This window comes from Megalops cyprinoides, chromosome 7 (assembly GCF_013368585.1).
Source record: "Megalops cyprinoides isolate fMegCyp1 chromosome 7, fMegCyp1.pri, whole genome shotgun sequence".
NCBI classification, from domain to species: Eukaryota; Metazoa; Chordata; class Actinopteri; order Elopiformes; family Megalopidae; genus Megalops; species Megalops cyprinoides.
The window spans coordinates 34880426-34905283 of NC_050589.1; the positions used below are offsets into that span (position 1 = coordinate 34880426).

At 45.3% G+C, this 24858-nt stretch overlaps 1 protein-coding gene across 3 annotated transcripts; it reads right to left on the reverse strand.

The window, feature by feature from the left end:
* Positions 1–3450: 3450 nt before the first annotated feature.
* Positions 3451–23332, reverse strand: LOC118780676 (solute carrier family 41 member 1-like). Of its 3 annotated transcripts, none has more exons than XM_036533307.1 (11): positions 23284–23332; positions 21044–21367; positions 14294–14401; positions 13528–13599; positions 12963–13107; positions 10987–11133; positions 9834–9978; positions 8895–8974; positions 5612–5746; positions 5071–5219; positions 3451–3694 (listed from the first exon to the last, which is right to left on the reverse strand). In XM_036533307.1, the coding sequence occupies exons 2-11, from the start codon at positions 21353–21355 to the stop codon at positions 3521–3523; spliced, it is 1467 nt and encodes a 488-aa protein (XP_036389200.1). In that variant the 5' UTR covers positions 21356–21367; positions 23284–23332; the 3' UTR covers positions 3451–3520. The 3 variants fall into 3 exon arrangements, with proteins under 3 accessions (XP_036389200.1, XP_036389199.1, XP_036389201.1); XM_036533306.1 differs by lacking the exon at positions 23284–23332 and adding an exon at positions 22180–22252; XM_036533308.1 differs by lacking the exons at positions 21044–21367; positions 23284–23332 and adding an exon at positions 16870–17064.
* Positions 23333–24858: the final 1526 nt, after the last annotated feature.

Sequence of the window (24858 nt, forward strand, 5' to 3'; positions counted from 1 at the left end):
CAGTGCAAGACAAATGTTTGTAATGAATATTTGCCATTAAGTGATTGTTATTGAGTGGAACTACATAACAAGTGACCGGTTGGTGTCATGGATGACCTTCCACTGTCCTGATGCACACAGGATTGTGATGTCACTGGCGGAGTGTTTGTGGGCTTGGACTGTAGCCATCTGATTCACGCCCATAGTCTCTTCTGGAAAGCCCTTTCCCACTCGTCTCTTGCATAAAGCAACGGCTGTGGTGTTGGAACGCTGTTGATATCTTCAGAGAATTCAGCAGAGTCACTGGAGTTGATCCAGGGGAGTCTAGATTCTGGATTCCAGCTGAAACGAGAGAGCGCCTTCTTCCTTTTCTCAGTGGTGTTTCGGCATTAGGGGTTGCACAGTGGACTGGACAGGCAGAACTGCTGCTTCTCAAAGTCCTGTACTCTCATTGTCACAGGGGTCTTGCAATCTCATTTGTGTGTGTGTGTGTGTGCGCTCATTTGCTGACTTTTTATTTCATAGGGCAAACTGAAAATGTTACATTTGCATTGTTTTTTTTCCATCTCTCCTATGCTGGTGTCCGATTGGGCAAACCTGATGATTTCAAATGCAGAGGATCTGCACCCTCTTCAACTTGTGCATGAAAGTGTGTATTTATGAACCTAGAAACTGTGAAAATAGTCAGTGTGCACTAGACAGTACAAAGCAGACTGTCAATATTTCAGTATGTGTGGCTTAACACTTTTGCTTTTGAGGTGTGGTTCTGAGTAGCGAAGTGTGGCGAGCGTTAAGTAGCTCAGCGCTCACAGAGTGCAGGCGAAGAACACCAAATGGTTTGCTCAGCTTTTCAGCTGATACTGTTCTCATCACAAACATCCAAGTCACCTCAACAGTAATTATTTATCAACACAATTTAGAGTTAAGCATGTGTAAATAAGATATCTTAACATTGTGTGGGGAAATAAATGTAGAAGTCATCTGGGCTTTTGAAGTTAGCCAACTTCCTGGTTTCTCAGTGCTCTCTCTAATAAGCGTCCGATCGCTCGGCCGCATGGAGTGGCTCCGAGTGAGTGCAACTGAGCAAACCGTTCGGCATTTCTTACGTTACACAAATTACGCTCCGCACCCTTTGTGAGATGCTCTCTCACCTAATAAACATGTCTGAGACTAACAGTCACCATGGAGGTCAGAGGTCATTTTATTTTAATACCTCAGACTGGAGCTACAGGGAATACAGTGATTGAAGAAAGCGTATTTTTCTTCATAATTATCATGTGTGTGTTGACATTGTTGAAGACGTCATGTGAATCTAATGGGAAAAAAACTGTAAATAAAAAGATGTTTGAGGGGAGGGAACCTGAGTTTTCTCAAAGCCCGATGCTGCTGATGTGGCAAAGAAAGAGCGATATTTATTACTGTACTGTAACATACGCATGTGAATCCTATCATTTCAATGACACTGCGGTAACATTGTTTCAAATAAAACATTCAATATTGAGGTGTATATCATTACCATGATGGTACTTACTTTACCAAGGTAGAGTGTGTTTGTGTGCATGCGTGCATGTTTTCAGTCATATTATAAGAGCTGCTGTTGTAAGTCCTGAGAAATATGCAGTAATTGTGATATCAGATTTACACAGGTCTTTTTTGTAGTGATAATTTTCAATTGAAAAGGTTACATATTTCCATTGCAGATTTATCCACTTTTATTTTATTCCGGTTAAGGAATACAAAAATAGAATAACACAGACTTTGAATAACAATAATTGAATTAGCAGAATAACATTTACATTAATTGATAAATATATTGTCTGGACAAATACCTCGGTTTTAGTGTTCAATTCAAAAACAAATTATGGTTGCACATCCTAACAGGAAAATCGTGATGGTAGTGAGACTTCATGAACCTCAAAATGGGTGGAGGTAACATGTGATTCACTAATTTAAACCAGTGTCTTGCCATGGGCGGCAAAGTGTTCTGATTGGTCAGTGATTGACAGAATAGGGTAGCTCGACCCACTGTGGGGTTCATGGGGTCCTCACTCTCCCATCGCTAGTTACTGTCTCCAGTGTGTCTCCAGCACACACACGGAAAGCTTTCTCACGCATACAGCACATACAACATGGAAGGCAGCACACAAGGAGACTGTCAGAAACGATGGCAGCAGAACCTGGACGTGGGGAAAAACAACTGTCCACTCACTGTACTCAATCTATGAATGCAGCTTACAGATGGACAAGACAGCCACATAGTATTACAGAAAACAGACCGGAATCTGGACAAATACAAGCCTGTCATTCTGCTCAAGGAAAGGCCACTCTAGAAACACAACCCTGGTATGTTTTTTTTTTAGTATTAGCAAACAGATACAAATTCCTATTCCCTTGCCGTGTCTTTTCTCCAGGAATTCAATTAAAATCATGTTTACTACAACCCACTGGTGGATCATGAGAAAAGAAATGAATACTCTGACGAGAGCCAAGTTCCCCTCTGAGGCAGCTTGAAAACATTAACCATTTAACTACCCACAAAAATATTTAAGATACATGAAACTAACCACTGCTAAGCTATTTGATCCTCTGCTGAGAGAAGTTCAGTTGTGTACATTTAAACTGTTAACAGACTGATAGTCTTGTTGGCAAACTGCAGGGAGGCCTGAGAGCGACTTCACTGTAAAGAGTTCTCTCTCTCTCTTTCTGCATCCTTTAAGGCCACCTCTCCCCTCCCCCTTCCAGTTGAGCAGTGTCATGTAATGATTAAGGAGCTGGGTTTGTCCCCAAGAGGTTGCATGTTTGATTCGAGGTTGAGGAACTGCTGCTGTGCCCTCCAGCAAAGCGTTTCAACCTGAATTTTTCAGAAAATGTCCCACTGTGTGAATGAACTTATCATTACTGTAAAATGTAGGCTAGGGAAGTCACCCAGGATTAAGGCGTCTGCTAGGCGAATGAAAATCTACTTTGGTGGTTTGAGGTGGGACAGCAGCGCTTGCATTCGTGGCAAAATCATTCCAGTTAAAGGCAAAAGAGGACGAAAGTCAGGCTGTGGTCTTCAGATACTCCTGGTTAGTTCGTCATGGATAAGAAGAGAAGGGCTATGTCCGGTCCCGTACTGAATTAAGAGAATTGTCCTTCACAGAAAGTTGGGAGGTACCGTGTCCCTCATAAATGAACACATCCATATATGGCACTCCAGAACCTCATAAAATATACAGACCCACAAGTGTTTCCAATTAAAAAAAATACTAAGTGTGTGTGTGTGTGTGTGTGCGTCTGTCCCTCCCCTGCAGCAGCAGAGGCCAGAGGACAGCGTGTGCATTCTTCACTGCCCGAGGTCAGGTCCTAAAGGGTCGGGGGTCATGACCCCTAAGGTAAACACGTGGACAGGGACACAGACGGCATTTCGCGAGGCCTATGCCACACTGTGTCCAGATGGAGGCGGGCCGGGGGGGGGGGGGGGGGGGGGGGGGGGGGCCCTCTGTGCGCTGACTCCAGGGAGGGGAGACGGATGTGTGAGAGGGGCCCCCCACTGTGTCTCTCAAAGGCCCACCCCCTCGGCCAGCGTGACCACGTGGAAGCAGAGCGCCAGGAAGCCCGTGCCCAGGAGGTCTCCCAGCGCCGTCAGGTACGGGATGGAGAAGTTGTCCGGGTCGAGGCCCCGCCTCCACATCAGTCGCACGATTAGGTCAGCCACGTACAGGAGGATCCCCACCTGGACAAACGGTATTCGCCACGTCACCCTCAGCATTTATTTACCCCTGCGTTCAGCGGAAATCGCACAAGCCAATCACAATCGCACACTAAGAAGACACACAGAAGTAAATTATTCATGCATGTTTCTCCAAGAACACAAAACACCCCACACACACACAAATATAATCTGGCATTTATAAACTCTGGAAGAAAATTTATAAGAGTTCCACAGTGTTAAAATAGACACAATAGCAGAGATATCCTAATTCACACAGTGAATCACTCACAAACCAAGCAGCACCAGCTGTCAGCTACAGTTCAAACAGAGGAGCTGGTTTTCTTGGTTTCCGAGACACACTGCTTTAATTTAGCATGCGGGGGCCGCGCCGACAGAATGCTGAGTCACAGCTGTTCTGTAATTAGGGTTTTAAGCTTTGCAGGGGCCAAGGTCTCTGTTTATGGTGAAGTCGTCTCAGCTTTTCTCTTGATGAGACTTCATGAGTCAGCACGACTCCAACAACCAGCCTAAGTACCGCCTGTGGCAGCCCCCCCCAGTTCCACCCACAGCTCGTGGGGTAACACACGTGGACAGCCACCAAGGCTTTCCGCTGAGCTGAAGCATCAGAAAGACACTCTCGGAAATACAGAAGTGCTCAAGTGGTGTTCAGTGCATCACTCAACATACATTTCCATGGGTAGTCATATCCATTAATATATACTTTTTTGCTTGATGCCACAGTGTCATTAACCACCATGATCCTGTCTGCCCTCAGTCCCCACCATGCACAGTTAAGTTGTTATATCCAAAAAATCCAAAAAAGAGATGGCAATATGAATTTGTATGAGGCTTTTGTTAATGAGGTGTCTATGGAAGCAGAAAAGAATTTCAAATTAGCTTGTTTTACTGCGATGTAAAAGAAAATTCTACCACTGTACACCATAACACTGTGTTACCCTTAAAATTAACATCAAACCTCCTTCTAATTCCCTGGTATACTTAACCAGCTTTTGATGCTCTTTTTTTCAATGAGGTCATTGCAGGTTTATTGCCACTTTGCTGGCTAAACATCACAGCTGCTGAATGTAAACTCTACCTACTGGTATGGCTTTGGCCAATGCTGCTAGCTTTTGCTACCTAGCATCTGCATTAGCATCATCATTTTTGAGTTATCTGCAAATAGAGGGGGGAATCTTATTCGTCTTGAGCAATGACTTAAAGTAACGCCTGTGAGCTTCAACTATCATATGCACAATTTGTAGTGAACCGTTCAAAATTCCTTACACTCCAATCACGATAGACTCTACCCATTGCAATGGCACAGACTGACCACTGGGTGGCGACTGCAAGGTGTAAGAAAAATCACTCGTCTTTCAGGCAGAGGGGAGGGGGCGTACCTGGAGCAGAGCCGCACACAGATAGCAGCAGGTGAATGTGAGGGTGACAGCGGTGTGGCCGCCCTGCAACAGGTGGATGGCATAGAGGAAGACCAGGTGACCCGGGACCACCAGCAGGAACAGGACCCTGGCCGACTTAGAGTTGACACCTGTTGGGGGGGGGGGGGGTTGTTAAGTTTCGGTCAGTCATCTCCACCAGATGGGGGCGACACTCTCAACAATCACAGACACACCATGAGGCAACAGGGTGAGGGAGATGCACAGGAACTGGGCCTATAATGAGAAGGATGCAGGCTTGAATGCCAGCTGTGATACTGCTACTATAACCCTTCAGTGAGGTTTCTAATTTGAATTGTTTACAGAAAATATTCTGCTATCAGTAAAAATGTAAGCTATGCACATCAGGGATTAAGTAATCGCCTATAAATTATATTTATGTGCATGGTGCATGCCAAACCAAAGACGAGGAATGACAGTAAAATTCATATGAAATGATCACAACATACTGCAACTGTAGTTGCTGTGCATGAGTGGGGCATACCTGCGGAGAAGAAGGTGGCACAGGGGTTGGGCCAGTGCTGTCTCATCTTGTGGGGCAGGACCCCAGGCACACTCCAGAAGTGTAGGTAGGTGGAAATCCGGCTGGCCTGGATAGCCACCAGGTTACCCCCGACTCCTGAGAGACAGAGGGGGGGGGAGAGATGGATCAGTCTGCTCTGTACACATCTGCATACAGTAATACTTAGAATAGCCAGCATCCCTTTGGCAAAGAGAATGGGGAGAGAGAAAACTTGATCCATATCCAGAGATATTATGTACAGCACATATTGACCTCCCACTCATTAGATAACTTAATCTGTTCAGCAGATGCTTTTTTCCAGGGTAACTTACAGAGCTCACATTTTACATACTATCCATATTACACTTATAACCAATAAATACAGCTGGATACGCAATTAAGCCATTTAGGTTAGGAAACTTGCTCCTCAGCACCTAACCAGGATTGGAACCTGCCCCCTCCTGGTTCTCCCAGCGGTGCCCAGCGCAGGGTGTTGAGAGCCTCAGGAGGGGAACGTGGTGGGAGAAAACAGTCTGTGTGGGACTGAGAGAGCAGGGCCCCAGCTGCACAGAGCCTCTTTTCACTGCGCAGAGCAGGCGAACTGCAGGAGGTACCTCTGCCAGCCGCTCGGATGTGTGGCCATTCAGCGGCAGCTCCCCACTCGCTGGCTCCTCACACACGAGCTTCTGTCCGCAGCAGCGGCGCGGAGACTCATTATTTATTTACTGAACAGATGCCCTTACCCAGGGCCACTCGTACAGCTCGCATGCTGCCTAGGTACACTGGAGGCGTGAATTTGGCATCACTTGGTATTTTAATATTTTACAGCTCCCTGTGCGAGACCGAATACTCGAATAACTGTACTGTGATTCACCCCAGAAACTCCACATCTTGCTTTGTAAATGAGTCCCTGTGAGTAGATCTGCATTTGTTCACACTTTCAGGGGAGAACATGAATGTTCTATGTTATTCTGTGCATGGTCTATGGGCGTTCCCTCACATCTATTGCTAAGAATAACACCTCTAAATTTTCTTTGGCTTCTGCACATTAACAAGCATTTCAATACTGAACCAGATATTCGGTTATTGATCACGTGCTTGAGTATTCCAACAACTGAATATTGATTCAGTCCTAATGTACACAGCTAAATGGCTTACAACTCAGTCTATGTACATTTCTCAAAACTATAATGTCAACTCCAGGACTCAAACCCGCAACCCTCTGGTTCAAAGTCCCCTAAACTAATTCACCACTGACAACAAAGAGTGAGTAAGACAGAGGCAGGAACCCATAGCAACACACGTTCATTCAGATAAATAAAAACAGGGGCTGAAAACAAGGAAAAAATAAAGGAAATTTAAACCAGGCTGTAGACATTCAGCATTCAGGGAGGACTACATTTTGCAAAAAATTCCTGTGCCTTTTTATTTTCCTCCAAAGCCACAGTCCGTCCAGCGTCTGATTTGGGTTTTTGACATTTGTGGGGAGCTCAGCGTTTAACAGATTCATTTGTGATGTTGTCGTTCAACATGCAGCTGGAGGGTTTCTTTTTTGGCAGGGAATCTGTCCCTCTTTTTTCCCCCAGACTTGAGCTTTTAGGTGGTTTTGAGTTGCGTTTCGCTGAGGTGATTTACAGCATCAAACACTTGGGAAGAATTTTTCCTCCTGCTCCCTATTTGATATGATTCCTGGCTGAATGAAATTGCGATCGCCGGCCGCTAATTCGGCGAGAATGACGAATGGCGTAATCACTGTAAGCTGTACGGACCTGCGTTCTTCATCTGATATCAATTAGGGTCACTCTAATATTTCATAACTCCAACGCCAACAAAAATAATTACTAACCAGGGTCATGCTGTGTGCGCAATTGGGGAAAACTATATAATTACCACTAAAATTTGCTGTGTTTAAAAAATAACAGATGTGCTCCATCTTATAAAAAATGGAGGTGGCTTTTGATATGCTCATATCTTCCATGAGGCGGGACTGAATGTCACTCTTTCCAAAACGACCTCAAAGGAATAGAACTCCACGTGCAAGATTTAACATAATGCAAAGCTTGTCTTTTTATCATATCTCAATCAAACATTCCTATGCTATTGCAATTCTTTAAAGAAAACCTCGGCAGGCACAAAAAACCTGAAATATGAATACATGAAATCATCATTTCTCAGAGATGATTATTCATTTTTGAGGGTACACCTCACCTGACACTGACAGCAAGAACATATGAACAAAATTTCAAGGGGGCTTTCTGTCCGCCCTCTGTCAGCACACCCGGCCTGTCTGGTTTCACTCCCCTTCTCTGTATCAGATGTAACACTGTGCAGGATATGAACTGCAGACAGACCGGAATCACTGGCCCAGTTGCCTCCCTTTATGTTTTCTCTTGGTTTATCCAGCCTGCCATCCATCTGGCTGAGTCAGTGTGCACTGCGGTCTGAAGATGGGACATGAAGAGATACCTCTCTTTAAAGGCTACTTGGGGCTATTGTATGGAAAAATCATCAGTAACTCACCTTGCAGAAGATCTAAGGGAGTTTAAAGATGTAGGGTCAGATAACTGATGGGGGAGGGGGCAGGGTGTGTGCTCCGCTCGCCTGATTTCTTATCCCTGTGGCAGACTAGTGTGGGTTTTTTTATTGGGAAACAGTCAGTGTTATTAATTAAAAGTACTTTGCGCCACACTTACTATTATTTATGCCCTTTCTTCTCCATACACGGCTGCCAATTGCACGCTATGCTCATTTAAACGCAACAACCTCTACAGGAGCACTCAAGTGAGACAAATGCAATCCTCTGACACGCACATGATGGTTTTTCACACCACGAGTCACACAGTGCGTCACAGTGAAGTTAGCACCAGCTGGAGGATAGACACTACTCTACCGCTGTGGACTTTCAGTGACTGCAGGCAGATTCCACAGCTGCTTTCAACCTGAGCCGTAGAGCTCGGCTTGCCCTCAAGACGAGTGCCTTTGCCAGCTGAGCCACTCAGGAGCCCCACAATTACCATTTACCAAGTATATCTAACTGGAGATTCAAACAAATTCCAACTTTTCTGGAAACCTCCCACAGAAGACCCCGGGGAAAGTGCTCTGTTGGACGCAGCAAGCATGCCCCTCTTCAAGGCCCATTTTTGGCAATCCAAAAATGCTTCTGGGCAGCCCTGCCTTTTCCCTGGGTTTCTTGCTGGTGACCTTTAACAGAACGCTCCACTCTCCCTGCATGACCTGATCTGAAAAAGAAGGCGCGTCCCCTTACCATTGATGACAGGAGTGAAGACAGCCATGCCCTCAAAGTTGGGGTCGCTCACCGTCTTGTCCAGAATGAGGCCCCCGATGCTGAGGACAGAGAACACACAGCTTTTTTTGTCGGTTTTCATTCAGAGGGGTTTGTTGGTGCAGAAGAGATAAATGCAACTCCACTCCACATCCTTTCTACTCCTACCACCCCCACACCACCCCTGCCAAATGCATCTCTGTAGGGTTGTGTAGAGGGGGTCCTAATCTGGAACATCTGAACTCTGTGGGTGCAAAGCATGCTTGCCCCCAGGATTCCAGTGACAATATTTACAGCACTGTGCTTTGTAATGTAAGGCAGTGTTCTATATTAAAATGCCTGCGGTTTATTGGCTGCAGTGGACACACTGTAAATAGATTCTGTCCCTGTGCTCTGATCTTGGATCAGTTTCAGCAGTTTTCAGATAATAGTCAGGGACAGGATTACAGCTGGTTAAACTGGTTTTGGACTAAAATGTATCTGAAGTGCATGTGCTGTAATATGGGGTTATATTTAGTACTGAAATGTGGAGAGTGTTGTGAGTTGTATGTAGTGTGTAGAGCACTGTGTGTAATGTGTAGTACATGGAGTGCACTGCATTGTGTGGAGTGTATAATAAACAATGTAACACATTGTCTATTGTCACTACATTTTGTATGGGCTTCAGTTCATTGCATGTATTGTGTAATACATAGTATGTAGTGCGTTTTGTGTTGGGTGTTGTGTGCAGTGTGTTGTAGGTAGTGTGTAATATGTAGTGTGTAATGCTGTTTGTGCAGGGTGTTGTGTGTAATGTGTCGTATGCAATACGTTTTGCATGGGGTGTTGTGTGCAGTGTGTTGTGTGTAGTAGGTAATACGTTTTGTGCAGGGTGTTGTGTGTAGTGTGTAATATGAAATGCACAGTGCATCCCTCCAGTACCTGCTGATTGACATAGCCACGATGACAGGCTGCCATCCAGACCTCAGCACCTCCTGGATCTGTGGGCTACGGCGGGCAATAACCACCCAGATTGGGATCAAAACAAGGAAGAGGCCGCACACCAGGGGGGAGAGGTACCACACATCTGAAACATACAGTTATACCTCTAAAACAAACAGAGTCTAATAACTCTGGACCATATAAAGTCTAATTACTCTGACCAATCAGGTACCACAGCTATGAATACACAGTTCTCACACTGCAGGTCTAAACTACACGGGCTACAAATAAGAACACAATGAGCACGCACTCACGCTCTCACTCTCTCACTCTCACTCTCTCTCTCTCTCTTACTCTCTCACTCTCACTCTCTCTCTCTCTCTCTCTCTCTCACTCTCTCTCTCTCTCTGTGGCATAGCCTGCCACATTGCACCAGTCTTAAGTCTCTGCAGTCTTAAATGCTGAGCATCAAAAAGACAGAAAGTGGTGGCCCCTGGGTACCAGTCTCTGGTATGACTCCACTTTGAACTGAGCCCATGTTAAGACACTGCAACAGTCTAAATCAATTCTGATGGGGTAACTTTCCTAGTGTTACCCAAAAGAAGGTGAGATCTTAAGTAGTGCTACTCCTGCTAGCTCTGTATGTATCTTCTTCTGACTCCTCACTTGCTCTTACTGCCCCTTAATTCCTTGAGATGCCTCATAACAGTCCCTGCAAAATGTTTAGCAAAGACTCAGTAGAGACTGCCATGAGTACTTGCAAATAGCCTAAAATACTGAAGTTGCCTGGCATGGATATAAAATCTAAGCATCAGTTTGGAACCTTAAAATCTACGTTTGTGCTGCCATCTGCTGGTCACACAGTGCAAGTATAACAGCTAAGAAACTGATGCAAGAATATACAGCCATGTAGATTCCTACCACAGACCCCCCCCCAAAAGATGAAGAAATATGTCATACTGTACATGACCTCATGCTAAGAACAGACAACAGCTTCACTTCTTTCCCCTCCTCCTACTACTGCTACTCCTACAACTATACATCCTATCTCTGATACTCCTCCTCCTCTTTTCTACTGCATGTGTCTGCATATCCAGTCCGTGCTGCTGCTGATGAAACTTGTGCTGGTGTTGCTGCCATGCTGCAGTCTCACCTCTGTACTGGTAGAGGGCGCTGCTGACACCTGCCAGCAGAGACAGGGTGATCAGGTCGCCCAGACTGGCGGCGATGGGTGTGGCCACATTGTCGGGATTGATCCCTACTTTCCTGGAGCCGATGATCACCCCAATCATGACCAGACCTGGGCGGGAGGGAGTGAGGAGAGGGGTGCGATTTGTCAAAAACTGGAATAATCACATTTCTTTTTAGTGATTCAAAAAACGTCTTCGGATTTGAGGGTAATCCCATGAGAGTAAACCCTCCAAATGGCTGCTGCCTTCAAACGGGTATGACAAGATGGCAGCAGTGTGGTGTGCTGGTAAGGACCAGGGCTCATAACCTAGAGGTTGCCAGTTTCATTCCCAGGTGGGGCACTGCTGTTACACGCTTGAATTTCATCCAAATTGCTTAAGCAAAATATCTTGCCGTATAAAATGGATGATATGTAAGCTTTATAAGTGGATAAGAATATCTGTTCATGACAATTCATTACATGTAAAGTTCGAACAATTTTCAGCAAAGAAAGAAAAATGGCTTATAATTACAGGGATTTGTTGAGACGGCATCGACTAGATTGAACAGATATGGTTTTTATGACAGATTTTGTAAGATATTGCTTAATATCCTGCGCTATTCAGCCAAAGGCAAGATGCGGCAGTATGGTAATGATGACCTGGGACTCTCAACAGTCCACTGCCGGTAGAGTTATTACCCAATCAGACCATACTGTGCCTTTTCCGAACCACAAACTCTGAGATTGTTTATCGAGATCTGACAAAACCAGGATCTACAGCAATTGCAGGGTTTGTTCCCATTGTCAGTTTTTAGAGGGCATGTAATTACACTGTGTTTGGATGCATTCCAATTATATCAATTTCAATTTAATCTGCACAAAGTACATAGTGTTATTCCATTAAAAAGGTACAATGCGCTGTACATTATAACCAACAAGCCAACTCTATGATTTTAGCCATGTGACACTGGGATTAGTCAGTATTATTGTTTTTCCAAAACCCGAAAATAATAAGTAATATAATAATAAGTTTATTTATATATACACGTTATATTTACACATTTATATATGCACCTAAATTGTCCTAGCAATCAAAGATTTCTGCACTCAATAAATAGTTCTTCTGAGCATTTGAATGTAATTAATTTGACATGAGTTTAGTCAAATAAGGTCCACAAAACTGCAACTGCGACTTGAATATGGTTCTGTTTTTTTCTCCTCTACTTTTGCACTGATGAGGTCAAATAAAGCAGCAAATCGTTACAAGCCAAACCTGTGGTCTTTTCAAATCAATTTAAAGACAAAAGCGTTCAGGCACTAGAATGCATGCTGTCAATTACATTGACTGATTAAGAGACTAGCGGCACACACAGGGACTCCACTACCTGAGGTATGGGTTAAATCAGTTCTATTGAGCAGACTGCACCTTAGGAAAGAATAAAATCATCAACACTTACACAACAAAGGCTCTTAGCTGCCAGGCATCTTCTGCTGGATTTTGGATTTTAAGAGTGTCGTTTTGTGTGACATAATTGCAGTTTCATTTGTATTGTTAAAAGAAAAAAAACATGCTTCCATTGTAAAAGCTGCAAACAATCGAAAATCGATTATACCAGGAGTGCCACTTAAAAGTTGCTGGCGACAGCACTGTTGCCATTTCTAAAGAACTACTTACAAACTTTGACCATAACAGCAGCACAATAAACGTGTCTCTGAAACTAGAAGTTGCCTGAGATAATTCGTTTATGATGCCTGCAAATGTCGCATTGTTGTCTGTGCAAGAACTGAGTGAAGCATGGCGTTCGAGGGAGGGTCCATGAGTTGGTCTGCCAGTCTACCGAGGGATACCTAACCCAAAATAAACGCTGGGTGATGCCTTCCCAGTGAGAATGCCCTGTACTTCGCCTGCTGGTGTTGGGTACCTTCTGCTTGCGTGTCAGCTCGGGGGGAGGGCTTACCGAGGGACAGCGCCGCCACAAAGGCAGTGGTGACGCTGCTGGCACACAGCACGGCCGCCTGGTCCAGCTCCACCCCGCCTCTGGAAACAGCGCCCAGCAACACGGCTGCCAGAGCAGCCAGAAACCCCACAACCGTGGCCTGCACCTGGGGGACAGAGGAGGAGGAGGAGGAGGACTCTGACTGCACTGCTGTCTTTCTTTCACTTTTTCACCTCCCTCTCTTCAAGCAAGCACCGCTGTGTTTCAGGCTGAACTGTGGACGCCTGGCTGGGGAACCTGACTTGTAACCGTAAGGGTGAAAGCTCAAATCCCAAACGAGGGGATTAATGCATTTGTAGCCTTGTGTAAGACAGCTGGCCTGAATTGCTTCAGTAAAAAATATTCAGATGTATAAACTGATGGTGTGTAAAAAGGATATGTCCGTCTACTACTTAAATAAATAACATTGTCTCCAGGTTGTTCTATTTAAATGTCACATTTCCTCAGCTTTTTCTGTAGTGAAGGTGAGTTGATCCAGAGGGAAATGACCAGTGCTGAGTGTTGAGCACAGTCTGGGTGAGATTACCTGAATGAGCGCCAGGTTACTGCACACCATCAGCCACTGCTGATCAGGGTCGTCCATCTGTCCTGTGTTCGCCTGAGAGACAGTGAGAGGGATCAGCAAGCATGAGAAGATCTCACAGCTCTAAAGCTGCAGTGGTATGAAGACCCCACTGCCTCTACTTATATGGCCAAACATTGTTGTTCATCACAATCATAATCCACAGCATCCTCATCTTCAACAAATAATCAAGACCATCATCATCACCGTCGAGTCTGAAGCAGCTGAGTACACTAAATGGAAGTTTCTTCTTGGTCATTTGTTAATCTGCCTCTCATAAGACCTGGAAGGCCTCAAAATCTTTCGGAAGTCCTATTTCCATCTCTGTCATCAATGTCTGTCATACTATTTCCATCTCTTTCATCAATGTCTGTCATACTGATCATCATTGTCACAATATCATAGAGTTAGTATCACCATTGGGCCAGTCTGATTGTGGCGAGGTGTATGATGAAGTGTAGTGTTTTTCCCACCTGAATTCTGGTTATGAGGGCAGGTGGGACTAATGCGATGCAGAATAAGCGTGACGCTAACCATATACCATTCTACCACGGTATATTGTTAGCGTCATGGGGAAATTATGCAAAACCTTACAAATGTGTATAGTGAGGAAATACGCATGCAACCGTTGTAGCCTATGGTGGAAAGCTAACATTTCCTCTAGCTTCACTCTTATATAGAAATGACACCATATTAGCAGCCATATTAGTAAGAGTGTCGGTGTACTCACTGCAGTAGAGAGCCGAGAGGCCAGTGTCATCTCCAGGTTCCCCTTCAGTCCCACTAGAGCTGGCACAAGGATAAACACCTCCGTGATCGTTTTAAAGACCTCCCAGTGCTGAAACCACAAACCACAGTGAGAAACCACCCTGTCGAAGACAATGGCTTAATCCTGCAAACACTGTATCACAACCCACACAAGACATCGCAGAGGGGGGACACCACAAATGTGGAAGTGGGGCTTCATGAACTCTTCTGTGGGAGGAGCTATCAGTTGGTGTCACCCAATGAGCTGTATGAGCAAAGTAAATGATCTTGCTTGCGAATAACTAGATTCAAAGGGAGTTTATATTATTTTCAATTTTCTCATTTATGATTTGTTTTCTTGGTTTCAAATCACATTTTCTGTTTGCATTGTAACAATGAGAATGACAAGTAACTTTTTGATAAGTAATAAAAAGAACATATGGCATTTTCACTTTGACTTTTTTTTCCAGAATAACAACAGAATGAAAACATGACGAAAATAAAAAAAAAAAAAAAACATTATTCTAGGCTGGAATACACTGTATCTATTTATTCCTGCAATATTAGAGATGTAAATTTGTGTTTCTATGTAAAATATGCAGAACAGTAAACCCTAGTGTTTCATAAAAATAAGTAGGATCTTATCATCTGCCCTGAACATTTCCGACACGGCTGTATTTCTGAGTTTCTCTGCTGCTTTCTTTGGACATTCTTACTGACATGATTTAAGTTGCTAGCTACCTTGTTACATACATACTAGCTGATATATACAGCAAATTAATGTCTCTGCATCATGGCATCATGCAACGTTGGTAAGAAAGAAAACTGAAAACTTGCTCAAGGACCTGTGCATCACTGGTCCTTGAGCAAGGTAGAGATGTCTTTGTCAGGGCATTCGGGATTGACAACATGTTTGCAGCATTACCCAGATGGAATTAGCAGTGATTCCTCGAGTTTACAAATTCCACGATAAACCGCAGATTCCGTTAAATCCTCAGTTTTCTCCACATCACGGAATTCATTTGGCCCTAAATAGCATATGACGGCTCTGCCCATTCTGGTGGTCTAAACATCACCCCAGTTCCACCAATGGGAACCCCTTGTTTTTCTTCAAGGGTTTCAAAATTCCAGATGAAGAACTGTTGTGCTCACACAGTGATTCTAAGCTGTACTAAGTCTTTTTTCTTCTTGTACACAACATGCTTTCAGTGATTACACTGATAGCTGACATTAAGCCGCACTTCAACAAGTTACTCAGAGCTGACGATGGAGCGCAGTGCAGCTAGATTGAATCGGAGGCCTGGAGGCTGTGCGTGCTTTCCACAACAGCCACAGACCCAAAAATAAACATGTGTATAAATAAACAGATAAGAAAACTCTGAGGAGTGCGTACTGTAAAGCGGCCGGGGGGTTATTTTTAACCTCCTGACCACTGTGGAGGGACCCCACCAGGTGCTTATCACGTCACTGGGCCTCGTTTTGGGAGGGAGCCCAGTTCCCCCTCCCGCACCTCCATTCATCTCTCTCTCCCACAGCCACCACCCCCCCCCCTCCAAATTTAATCAGGGACTCCGCTGCTCTGCCGCAGTCACCTTCTCCCTCCCCCAAACCTCACGCCCTTCAGCTCCAGAAACATCCCAGCTGGGCAGGGAACAGCAAACAGCTACAGCTGGACATGTCTGGGGAAAGGTGACTAAACCAAACACAACCTTCACAAAACACCTCAGACAGAGGAAGACTATGTTTCTGTTTCACTTTTGAGTGAGACAGCAGCTGGCCTATCAATCCAAACTGCGTATGTCCTGTTATTCCTTCCATTAACAAGCTTGAAACTGTGGGGGATTTCTGTATGCTTTCAGCCATTGCTATGACTTCATTTCAAAATGGCAGCTTGAACAATTGTTCAGTATAATAGCAGACATGACACAGGAACCAATAACAAATCAGGAGCAGGTCTTAATGGACTAACCCTTGCTGGCCTGGCCAGAGATAGAATTCAGTGTCCAGAAAATGTTTAACTGGACAAAACTGATTCCTCCATGACTCAGTCATTTCTCTTTCTCACCTGACTGTGCAGTGCATAATATACAGAGCTGTACATACACAGTTTTTCAGATATCCAGTCACAACACTGCCCTCACTAAAACAGTTTCACTAAAACATGTAGATACATATGAAAACAACATGCCACTGAAACTTTCTCTCAGATCAAAAAAACTTTCTTTTTAGATCAACAAAAGCGTGGTACGGTTGCCAAAAAGGACATATGGGCTGGTTAACACATACAGGTGCAGCTAGTACAGACTAGGAAACTAAACAAGATGTATCACACACACACACACACACACACACACACACATTACAGATACATACACTGCACACATACATGTACATATACTAACAATAGTTACAAAGACACACAAAAAGAAACATGAAAAACCCTACACTTCCACACACATGCACTCACACACACACACACACACACACAAACACAAACACAGACACACACGCGCGTGCGCACACACACACATACACAGCACAGCGCTTGTGAGCCCATACTTGCACGGCGTCCATGACGATGCCGGCAGCCACCATGCCCAGGCCGGCCACCAGGTAGGGCAGCAGCACCTGGGCAGCGATGCGGCAGGAGCCCTCGGCCAGGTGGCCGTGAGCGGAGCGTGTCACGCTGCAGGTGAAGCCGCGCAGGCGGCGCCCCTCGTAGCACAGCTCCAGATCCAGCTGCGTCACCACCATGGGGACGGTTTCACCATCCCCGGCCTCGTCCAACTGCATGGTGCTGGGGAACGCCGCCAACACCGCCAACACCGCCAACACCGCCAACACCGCCAACAAGCCTCCTGTACCGCTTCCTGTATTGCTACTTCAGTACTGAGACTCCTACTCTAATAGCTATCATTGCTACTTTTCAGAATTCTAAACTAGTTAAAGGAAGAAAAGGAAAAGGGATTTTAATGAGAAAAATCAGTCAACAGCAATCCCAAGGGTCACAAGAATTTTCTCCACTGCTCTCGGGGGAGGGAAAAAAATGAGAGATTTATCCCATGATGCACTGTGCTCTAGTTCAAACAGGTTCAAAGCTGCTTGGCCACAGTGCTCCTCCACCTGCGGCTTCCAGACTTTTGTCCTTCCGCGTAGAGGTCAAGCAGGGACGACCCCCCCCCCCCCCAGAGAGGAGCCGTGGGCCTCTTCAGTCCCGTTTGCAGCCGTGTTTCTCTCTCCCTCTCCCTGTCTCTCTCTCTCTCTCTCTCTCTCTCTCTCTCTCCCTCACACCTCACTCGCCACCAGCCGCGCAGCAGAAGGGCTCCGCTCGAACCCCTTTCGTCCCCCAGCCCTCAGCAGCATCCACGTCCTCCGGCACAGGGACACGAGGGAGGCGCCGAACTTGCTCTTGGAGGTCGCTTGCTTCTGATCGCCGGCACTGCTCTCCGGCCCGTCCCCCATCTTCTTCCTGGACGTCAGGGCGAACCCCGCGCAGTGGAGAGGGTCGGCGGCTCCGGTTCTGGCTCCGGCCGGCAGGGTGACATTGGAGGGTGGAGGTGGTGGTGGTAGTGGGTGGTGGGGGAGATGTCTCGCTGGCAGCGGCCCGCTGTTTTCCCCACGCCCTGACGCAGCCAGCCGGCGGCCAGGGAAGGGGGTGCCGTCTGGTCCCGGCAGCTTGTTCCCCGATCAAGAGGAACCTCCGAAAGAAGGGGGAGGGGTTGTGTCGATGCTGTGGTCTGGGAGAAAACAGCCGGCAGACTAAAACATTGCAGTCCCTCCCTCTCTCCCTGTGACTCACTCTCTCTCTCTCTCTCACTCTCTCTCTCTCTATCTCTGCATGGGCAAACAGGTGCGGTACCTGTCAGAAACGCACGTCCTGTATTAATGAAGCAGATTCGTCCGCTCTCCCCGCTGCTGTAAGCGTGTTTCCTTTGCTCCCTTCCTCCTCCCTTTGCAGTGTCAGCACAGCATCCGTGTCCTCTTGGTATCTGCTCTCGATCACAGAGTCTGCCCCTCTCCCCACTCATCCCCACCCCCCCCACCCATCTCTATCTCCCAGATCTGTGCTAGAGTCCTGTTGCTGTCTGCCCCCCCACCCTTTCTTATCAGCTGTAAGTGAAGTGCAGATAACAACACTGTGTTACGCTTTCAGAGTCACCTCTCTCTCTGATTAGTCACCCGCCAGAGGCAGGCAGGCTGGTGGTTCGTGACGAGGGACGGGGAAGTGGGGAGGGGGGGGCTGAGTGCCAGAACTGGGATCCTGCCCACCAGAGTCCCTGGGGTGTGCAGTGAGTGGTCCTCTCCTCTGCTTTCCTGCTGTGCTGCTGTAGAGCAGGTGTTCTGAGACTCTGCTCTGTGTGAGGCCGATTCTCACACACACACACACACACACACACACACACTCACACTCACACACACACACACACAAACTATACAAAATTCATATACACATTCCTCTTGTGCGCGCACACACACAAACACATCAAACATCCAAATAAACCAAGTCTTATCACTTAACACACACAGACACGGAATAATTTCAGCTAACTAAGCAAAACACACATACAAACACATAAGCTCACACAAATTCCCCAGTAAACAAAACAGCACACACATATGAATACCCAGTCACGCACAAAACCGCACACCCACATGCCCACAGGCACGGCAGACATCACAGATCCCAGCAAACACAACGCACATTGTTCAGGCATAAAGTAAGCATAGCATGCACACTCCTCCCTGCACACTGAGCCAGACACACAGCAGAGACAGGAGATGCCGCCTGCTGGCTGATGTCAAATCCCACCCCCTGGCTTCCTGCTCTCATTATTAAAGATCCAGAGTCACTACTGGCAGGAACAAGGGGTGCTAGCACCACTGCTTTCTCTGACCATTGAATTACACAGCTTTAATTGGCTAATTAATCACAGCCTCTCCACCTCAACTGTATGTACACATGCACACGCGCGCGCACACACACACACACACACACACAAATTATTATGTGACACAACATGTCTTCTCTGTGATAACCAAAAACATTGGAGCGCATCATCAATGGATCTTGGGAGGGGAGACGACAAACAACAGCCTGATGCAAAGTCAGCTGTGGGGAGTATAGTTACAAATTTCAGTGCAGGTAAAAGCCCTCTGACCTGTGGCCACCTGTAGGGCTGTGGTTCTACTGTATAACTATCATCTCCTAAGTGAAAACTGTCCATGGAGGGAGCGAATCTAATACAGGCATTCAAAAGAATCACTTAGCGTTCTTACAAAGCTATTAGTATTCATTTCAGCAGGCTTGGAAGAAACTGAGCTCTGGGGCCAACTGGTCTCCAGCCAACCCATCAGTTAAGCGTATTTTTAGTAATGGTTCTCAAGGTTATGTACTTTCGCGGGGCGGTACACCCAGCAAATACAGACTGATGCTTGGGAACATCAGCACAAAACTGGACTGTAACACGTAAAGGCCTCCCTGCAACTCCCCTAGACAGCACTGTTTTTAGTGAAGCATCAAAATGACCCACGTCCCTCCACCAGCCCATGGGAGGGCTGCCTGTGCACGAGAAAACAGAATACAACCAAGCAATAACGTCTAAAAATCAAGCAATCGAAACAGAGATGTTCAACCGACCAGGCGCCTCATTGGGTTAGTGGAATACGAACGAAATGAGAAAATGAAGTGAAAAGACTGATAGGAAGTCGTATTTCACTGCTGCGGTGTGACAGCTAATATGCAACCTTGAGCCCGAGCTGGGGTGGTGATTTATCACTCTCTGGCTTCCTGTTATTTTCACCTCTTTATGATTCAAGGCTTTTTCTGAGTCACATATAAAATAAGCAAAAGCCACACCATTTCTCTACCTCGCAGATGCTTTTCAAACCAAAACCCCCAGTGGGCCTGTAATCTTGAGAAACACGCCAAGCAACAGCAGGCCAGGAGCAGATTTCTCCCTGAGATGGCGTGCCAGTGGGACACCGCGACCTCCGCTTTGACGCTCTGCAAGGACCGTCCCTCCGCTTCTCTCCAAAAACAAGTCAGGAGTGACAGCTCTCTCTGGCTTTTAAAGCTGTCAAAGTCAATTTATGGTGGCAGGAAGTAGAAGCCATTAATGTTTCAGATGGTGGTACAGGTCAGGTCTGATGTGCACAGCAACGAGTCCAGACATGGGCGTGGCCTCAGCTGAACTGAATCTCCCGTCTACGGTAACAGAACACAGCACTGGGGGAAGGCGGGAGGAAGTTGTGGGGGTCTGTTCTGCACTTCTCAGGACTGAACACTCAGGACTGACCACTCAGGCATCTGAACACTTTGAATTTAGTTCAATTAAAAAAGGGAGTATGTATGGATATGATTTTGGCTTTGGTACTGGAGCCATAAATTCTCAAAATTTGAGGACTGACATTTTGCACAGTTAGGAGGAATTTGAAGCATGTTGTTGCTCAAAAGAACTAGGGCATTACAATTCAAAGGACTGTTTCCTTAAAAATGCCACACAGTTTCAACCTATATATATGAGTGTGTGCATATAAGAATTTAGTTTCATGGGAAAATTATTTTTTTAATGAAAAGTGAAAAGTACTGCACCAAATACACATAATATCAAAGCCTGGTTCAACCAAATACTCTCCCTTGCTTTTACTTTCTCATCATTTTTAAACCTTGATACTTTGAAACAGGATGTAATGTTTTTCTTAAACGTCAGTGTCCATGACTGACTGGACCTACCTGTACGCTGTCCAGCACCATCCCCGCCATCACCATCCCCATTCCAGCCAGCAGGTAAGGGAACAGCACCTGGAGGCAGATGGCGGCAAAGGATTCTTCCTCAATCTTGGCTTTAGCCGCCTTGGGCTTCTCCTCCACGCCCTTTTTTGGGGGCGGGACTAGGGACGGATCTGGGCTCGGCGGCACCTCCTGGCCATCCGGACCGCTCAGCAGACGCTCACTCGCACTGCCACCCTGCCGGCTCTTTCCCTTTGCCTTGGACTTTTTGGAGCGTCCCCCTCCCTTCCTCTGGCGTAGCTCTTCCCCCGGCATGTCTGTGCTCTTCTTCATTGACAACAAATTAAAGAGCACAGAAACACATTATCACCTGCTAAACAAACCCCACTGTACAGAGATTCAGTTCCAACAGCTGGAGCTGAAGCTATGCAGTCTAACGTTACCTAGATTTTCTCACCCAACTATGCAACGGCAGTGTCCCGGAGTTTAAACCAACAACTGATTATTGGTACCTATTACCGATACCTATCCCTCACTGCCTCTATGCTGCGTAGCTGCAGTAATACCAAAAAGCTAACCGGTGAAAGTAAACTACCGGTAAAGTTGAATTCCGTTAGACTGGAGTACCCACCATGCCCCATAATTCTGCAGAAGCTTGTTTACAAATAAAGCATTTTAAAACTGAATGACAAAAAAAAATGAGGAAAACTGGTTTACTGCTAACATGACTATCTAGCATAACATTATACGTTCAAGTGCATAAATTTTCTGCATGCAAAACTAACGTTAGCCAGCTCCAAGAATTAGGGATCAACCACAGCTACCTTACGTTGTTTTACAAAGTAATAGATCATGTCACGTTGCTAAAGCGACTAGCTGGCTAAAGGGACCCTAAAGTAATGCACTTCTATCTGGTTCGCTAACTTACGTTACTACACTAAGTTAATACCGTGTTCAGCGTTGCATTGCCAGCGTGCTATGCTAATTTGCTAGTCAGATAGCTATCACAGATAACCATAAAAAATGGAATGAACACGGAGATAGATCTGAAATATAGACAGCAAGGATAGCTAATCTGAGTAGGCTACTGTTAAAACGCCGCCAGTTCGCCTGCTAGGTAACTGTCAAGCTATCCATACCATCTTTGCCCAGATTCAAACCAGGTCGCTCCACTCTCCACTGGCAATAGCTAGCTAGCCAGGTGTATCCATTAGCTAGCCGGCTAGCTAGTTATTTGTATTAAATAAAATTACAGACTTTAGCTAAACGTCCTACTCTGAATGATATTATCATGCCAGTATGTGATATTTCAGTAGCTACTTTAACCGACTTTGTATACGTGTATATGTACGATAGGAGCACAGCTCGTTGCCTTGCGCTCACGGGGCGCTGCCATTTTTAGCAGAGGTGTGTCAACCAACAGTCATGATTGGAGGGCCAGCACCAAGACCGTCTATACTATGAAGATGTAACGCTGCATTTGCTATTATTTTATGTAATGCAGTCATCCCCGTACTCGGTGTTCCTTTAAAGAGCCACCATGGGAACTCTTCAATTCAATCAATGTTCGGTAGCACGTACTAGCAACCGGAACTTTAAAAATGAAAGAGAGATAACGTAGTGTCTTCGAGTAGTCCAAGTCTGAGGTTTGAGGGACCGTGATCCTTGATCGTAGCCTGACCAAAGCATGTGTGCGCACAGATGACAGCGATTGACACGACTCGTAACTTACATTTATAAGTTCACCTCTTATTTTAAAACTTAGGCATATCATACATCAGTTTAGTGTTTAATTAAAATGAACTTAAAGTGCTAAACTATTACTGTTACAGTATGATAATATTAATAATACAATTCAGACATTACTACCACTCCTATTACCAACTCAACCAATAATAATTATAGGGTAATAATAATAATAATAATAATAACAATAATAATAATAATAATAATAATCTCCTCCCAAGCTTCCATAATGCTTGTTTATACTTGATGTTTGCACAGATGTATGCAGCTTAGAATTTCAAGATTTTAAAGCAGAACTTTAAGTAGATTCAGATTCTGCTACAGTTGACCAATTCCATGTTTGGCAATCTTGTTATAATACAAGTAGTTTTCATGTAATAAATAAGTTCCTTTTGCTTTTACCTGAAGACCCACCAATCAGATTATGGATGCATCACATATATTCTTCTTCACTTGCCAGAAAGCTGCAATTAAAGATAGAGAGCGTCATATCTTACCTGCTGGGTTATTTCAAATCTGAGCGGAGCTGCAAGTGAGCCGCTGAAATCTGTAGAGGACACCAGGAATAACTGATATGGGGGATGGGGGCTGCAGACTTCGTCACGATGGGAGGAGGGGTGGGGGGGCTATCTTAAATTTCAGCCCAGTTGGCAAATTAGGACACCAGCCAGCTCCTTTTTTGGGAGTCCAGCGTGTACAGTACTAGACTTACTATCCCTTGTTTTTCAGCATCCTCTCAACCCATGCATACAGTACCCCTGTTAGGAGAAAAATACTTCCTGCATCTGCACCGCCATGCTGGGGTTACTTGTCACTGCATGGACCTGGGGAGAGGAAACTGGAACACTTTTGCAGAGCTAAAATTGCAAACGGAAAAGAAGTTCAGATTACCCACTTTTTTGTATGGATTTGTGTTTCGTCATGACTGGTTGTTTGCAGCTTCACAGAATACACGTTAACAATCTAGTAATACATTTTTTTCATTATTTGTTAGTTATATGTTACCCACAACCTGTAGGCCACAAGAACCATAGTATGTTGCATTTTCAGCGTACCTATGCAAATACCATTGTCCTGAGGATAGGCTGTGCTTGAGACATGCACCTGTGTGTAGATTTTCCACTGCCGTCAAATTCAAATTGAAAGATATTTCATAGGAAGACACTTATCACACCACATTCATTATTGCAAATTAATGTTACAGATATAATACAACAACATAAACAATAAAATACTTATAACAGTAATATTGGCAATAAGTAGTGAAATGTTTTCTGCTGAAAATGAAGTCATCAGTCATCTGTTGTTTATTTTATTTATTTTCTGATGAAAACCACTGCTGTTTGACACAGACCATGCCTGTTCTTCACAAGCTGGCCAATCACGATCCCCCAAGCAGTGACACATTGCCTCATAATAGGTAAGTAGCTGTGTCTCGTGTCGCTCCTCTAATAACAATGGCTATTATTGCGGGTCATTAATAAGAAGGATGTGAACAGAGAGTATTTTCATCTTTTGTTTACTGTGTATGTCTGAGTATTTTTCCTCAGTGGAGGAAAAGACCAAATTTGTCTCCATCATCCCTGTCTCCTCCTCCTCTCTGTGTGGGCCCCTCCTCATGGTCATCCAGTATTCTGTCGAGACGTATCCCTGTCTTAAGACTCTGACATGCTTCAGGCACTCAGTTACAGCCCGATTTCAATCAAGTTTATGTTGCTTTGTGTTTTCACTGTGTCCCAGTGCTTCAAGGGAGTCATTTCATTTTTACTGTGTATTGTGATTGGACTGCAGTCTCTCTCATCTACTCAGGGAACCGGAGAGAAAGTAAAACTGAGGGGCGTGGTATGGCTCTGTCCTCAGACCTGACAGCATTTCTTGGACGAAGAACAAATTTAGCCAGCTGCCATTCCACCCAGCAGCCTTCTCTTCTCATCTGACTGCAGTTGAGAAGGTAGGCCGTTACTGGTAATAGAATAGGGGACCAGCAGGGGGCAGTCTTCCCAGTAGATCAAACAGTGAACTAATGAACCAGTGCAGGGACAGGGACAGTGTACTGAGGGATATTTGTTGTA

Excerpts from the sequence above, each read along its gene's own strand:
- LOC118780676 (XM_036533306.1), bottom strand. Across the intron at positions 8,975-9,833 it reads GTGGCTATGTCAATCAGCAG|CATCGGGGGCCTCATTCTGG; the intron begins GTACTGGAGGGA and ends CTCTGTCCTCAG. Across the intron at positions 5,220-5,611 it reads TGCCACCTTCTTCTCCGCAG|GTGTCAACTCTAAGTCGGCC; the intron begins GTATGCCCCACT and ends CCCCCCCAACAG.